The sequence below is a fragment of the Pyrus communis genome, chromosome 6, assembly GCF_963583255.1.
Source record: "Pyrus communis chromosome 6, drPyrComm1.1, whole genome shotgun sequence".
Taxonomy (NCBI): domain Eukaryota; kingdom Viridiplantae; phylum Streptophyta; class Magnoliopsida; order Rosales; family Rosaceae; genus Pyrus; species Pyrus communis.
Window position 1 is genome coordinate 10,560,101 of NC_084808.1, and position 4,609 is coordinate 10,564,709.

At 36.1% G+C, this 4,609-nt stretch overlaps 1 protein-coding gene across 1 annotated transcript; it reads right to left on the bottom strand.

The window, feature by feature from the left end:
- Positions 1–487: 487 nt before the first annotated feature.
- On the bottom strand, positions 488–3,804 carry LOC137737420 (probable small nuclear ribonucleoprotein F). Its single transcript, XM_068476881.1, has 5 exons — positions 3,678–3,804; positions 3,040–3,127; positions 2,874–2,911; positions 2,691–2,755; positions 488–819 (listed from the first exon to the last, which is right to left on the bottom strand). The coding sequence occupies exons 1-5, from the start codon at positions 3,681–3,683 to the stop codon at positions 750–752; spliced, it is 267 nt and encodes an 88-aa protein (XP_068332982.1). The 5' UTR covers positions 3,684–3,804; the 3' UTR covers positions 488–749.
- Between the last annotated feature and the right edge of the window lie 805 nt (positions 3,805–4,609).

Sequence of the window (4,609 nt, forward strand, 5' to 3'; positions counted from 1 at the left end):
ATCATTTTCCTCGTTTAGATGAATTTAATGTAGAAATAGTTTGTTAAAAAATAAAAGAAAAAAATCAATACCTATACTACTTTGCTCATAGCTTGGGTGAAAAATGATCTCGTGCGTTTTTTTTTTTTTTTTTTAATAAGTTTGGAGGAAAATAGTAACTGTTTACCCCTTTCACATGTCTACTTGTGAAGATTTGGGGGTTGCATCCCAAACAAGCCCTTTGAACTAGAAGTAGTCACTTAAAAGTTGCCGGAGGCGGATACAGTAGAACATTAGATGCATCACATAGGAAGCTGCAAAAAGAAATGTAATTAACAGTGATCAAGGATTTACACATGATCCACAATGCTGTCTACGTGCTACTACTCGGGCGGTCTCAACTGTCTTACCACTATTAACTCTTAATAAAACGCAATTCATCAACAAAAGTCGATGAAACTAAAAATTACGATCCTGCAAAACCATGCGTCAATTGTAGCACAGCGAATAACCAAAAAGGTTTCATTTCAACTCACATGGTCTTGCTACAATCTCTTTCAAGTTAGAGAACCATTTGTCAGTTACAGCCCTTTTTAAATGGCACGGGCATGTCGATTTAATATCCAAGGATAGTAGGATACCCACCTCTACATTCAATACAAATACAATCTAACCACTCCAGGTTAAAACAAGAAAAGCAACAGCAGAAGTAAAGAAAAAATACTGGTTACCAAAGTACTGTTTTTCAAGCACGATCACTGCTGCAAAACTCATTCCTGTTCAGCATCTTCAATTTCTTCATCCTCTGGCACCCCACGAAGATAAAGAACATTATTGCATCTGCAGAAGGAAACATGAAAAGATTATTTACTCATTGAAAACTAAGGTTCATGAATGTATGTCCATTGTGTTTCATGTGGACACATCCCCTATCTTATTCGCTGAGGAAACGGATTGTATAGACTAGAAATTTGAGAACTCGAATTATCTTTTGTCCTTAACTACAGAGCAATTTGTTACAAATCTCACTCAAATCCTACGATACAAAGGGAAAGAAATACAAATGCCCAAAATGAATGAACGAATGACATTTCTGAATCAACAAATATTAGGCTTCTCTAGACCCCAAGAGGTCTCCTGCCACATATGGACTCTAGCAGAATAAACTACCACATGATCCACACTATTGCAACTTTTGTAGAACATGATCAACTCCACTAGATATCTCTAAGCTCAACCTTCTATTCGAACGCTCTCATCAAATTAACAATCGACTATTGTATTATCTTCTTTCATATGTTCCCAACTTTCTTACTCAAGGGGTGTTCATAATTATGTCAATATACCCTTTTTCTTTGTTTGAAAGTAAGTTTACATACTCTAGACCAGAACATTCTCTATTGAAATTTGAGCACCGTGATAAGAAGAGCCGAGGTACGCAAAGAGTTAATTAGACTGGTAACTACGTACTATGTTCTACAGAGAGAGAGAGAGAGAGAGAGTCGTGTGATTACTATTGCAGCCTTTTAATGTAGATAAAATCAAAATAGACTAGACACTCCTCTAATTCATTGTTGGCCAAATCCTGCAGAAGCTTCAAATTTACTCCATATGTTATTTGTAGAATTAGAAAACAAAAGGTTGGTCTCATGGCCAACCCCAAGTGGTAAAGGCAGTGACTGCTCCACAAGTTGATAGGATATGACACCACCATTGACGGAGGAGCTCCTAACAAGAGCTGAGAGGACCGTAAATGCTAACAGTACTTGATATGCAACGTTAACTTTTGGAATGTACAAGCATTGATTGACAGCTCCATTCAGTTGGGGACTGATCAGTGATCAATGTCCCCTGTCACACTCCGTTCACAAATATTTGTATGAATCACAATAAATTAGACATTCCTCTAAAACATTGTTGACCAAATCCAATGGAAGCTTCAAAGTTACTCCAGATGTTAGTTGTAAAATTTGAAAACAAAATATTGGTCTAATGGCCAATCCCAAATGGCAAAGGCAGTGACACTGCTCCACAAGGCGATAGGATATGACACTACCATCAACGGAGGAGCTCCCAACAAGAGCTGGGAGGACCATCAACGTTAACAGTACTTGATATGTGACGTTAACTTTTGGTATGTACAGGTATTAATTGCCTGCTCCGTTCAGTTGGGGACTGATCCATGTCCCTCGTCACACTCCGTTCAGAGAGATTTGTATGAATCACAATATACAAGACACTATAATACATTGTTGACCAAATCCATTGGAAGCTTCAAAGTTACTCCATATGTTATGTGTAAAATTAGAAAACAAAATGTTGGTCTCATGGCCAATCCCAAATGATAAAGGCAGTGACACTGCTCCACAAGGCAATAGGATATGACACCACCATCAACGGAGGAGCTCCCAATGAGAGCTGGGAGGACCATCAACATTAACAGTAATCGATAGCAACGTTAACTTTTGGAATGTACAGGCAGCGATTGCCTGCTTCATTCAGTTAGGGACTGATCAAAGTCCCCCGTCAGCCTTCACACTCCCTATGTCATTTGTGGTTCCTATACATTACATGTCATATGTGCTTTATAGGAAAAAGAAGTCATACTATATGCTACAAAACTAGCAAAAATAAAATACAAAGCACATCCAGACCATAGAATTCCAAGGAAGAATATAGCTACGAAGTTCAAAGCATTCAAATGAACTCACCTTATCAAAATCTCTCCAAGATTTCCAGTGGATTGCCCATCAATATATTCTTCAGTGTTTGCCAACTATGCATATAAGATTTCAATATTAAACACATCCATCAGCTTCAAAATTTATATCTCACTGAAAAAAAAAAAAAAAAAAAGGAAAGAAAAAACAAAAAGTTGAAGTTTATAATAGTACCTGCAAGTTCATATAGGCATCTGTCGAGACAAGAAAACCTGAATTGAGGCATAAAACAGGATTAGGAATACACTAAGCATGGGATAAATAAAGTAATTTGCACGAGGAAACAAAAGAAAACACGGCATAAGTATCCAATACTTTTCCAGAACCGTACGCAACATACCTTTGTACTCCATTCCCCATTTAAGTTTCACAATGACAGTCTTTCCAGTCAGATTATTCAAGAACGGCTTCGGGTTAACTGGTATTGTCTGCATTATGCAAATAACCAAAAGTATCAAAATCCGAAGCACGCCTTTAAGTTGAACAAGTGAATTTAATTATATTAGCACATACAAATATTTTGGAGGACAGAATGCTCAGATTTTACTCATCAACTGCTAGTTAAACACGGGACGGATTTCAATGATATTCTCGTGCAATTTACTCTACTTCAACACTGTTTTATAATCTACCATAGACAACATGATGAATTGAAACATACATACATACTTCCATATCACACAAGTACTAAATTACTAATTAACAAACCCGAATTTCTCCTAAAACAAAAAATCTCCAAAGGAACAAAGTTTGGTTACAAAATGGAACCTTTCCAAAACTTGCATTTAATTTCAACGACCCAATAAGAAATCATGAGCATTCAAAAATCCTCAAAGAGATCGTATATTTTAGGGAGAAATTGGAAAACTCAGAAACATGAAATAGCAGTTCGAAAAAACCCAGTAAATTAAATATCCATAGTAGTTTAAGAAAATTCAAATGTGATGGAGCAAAATAGATGCAGAAAAAATTACTCACAGCCATTGGAGACAGAGAGAGAAGAGGGGCTTCAGCGGTAGAGTCGAGCTTGACGAGAAGGTTTAGGGTTTTTCTTCACTTTTTTTGTATTTGGGGTAGGAGCAATATTGGGTCAGTTTTAATAATATGATATTTGATTCTTATTATTCTTTTGCCCTTTTTGTTCTAAAAAATCACAAAAATAAGTCCAACTGTTTCTAGGGCAAGGGCAGGGGCATGTAAATTGCTTTTTGGAAAGCGATGTTTTTGTACAAGTTCATCCGTTTGGCATAGGCAAAAATAAAAGTAAGTGCAATTGCGGTTACTATGCCTAGTGAGTGTGTTTATATGTGTACTTTGTTTGTTTGTTTGTTTGTTTTTTTTTTTTTAAATAAAATTCTTTATTTAACTTCGATAATTTAATTTTAAATACAAAGCAAATAATAATAATATTACAAAAAAGCAGCAATTAAACTGGAAAAAAACGCATTAATTAAAAATAAAAGGCGAATGAAGAAGATGGTTGGATAATTATACTATAAAAATTTAATTCTTTTCCTATTTTGTATTTTTTTCCCATTTTTTTTTATATTACACTTTTAATGATTAGATTAATCTTGACCGTTGATTTTCTTTATTATTGAATCTGACGGTCCAAACCGTGCCACGTGGCACATGAATGACTTTTTCAATTTTTTTTTTCACTGTTGGAAATCCAACAGTCATGATCATCAAGTCGTAGAAATTGAACGACTTTCATCTGGCCACATCAATCAGCAGTTGGTACAAAATTTACAGCAACAGGCCCATGACAACAGAACTTGTCGGCCTATTAGCCTTCGTGTGTTTTACACGCGGTAGGCACAAAAAAGGAAGCATGTGGTTGACATCATCATTGGCTGCTGGAGCAAGGCTGGGATCAAATTGCTCAGGTTTTTGGCTAGGCATGTGTT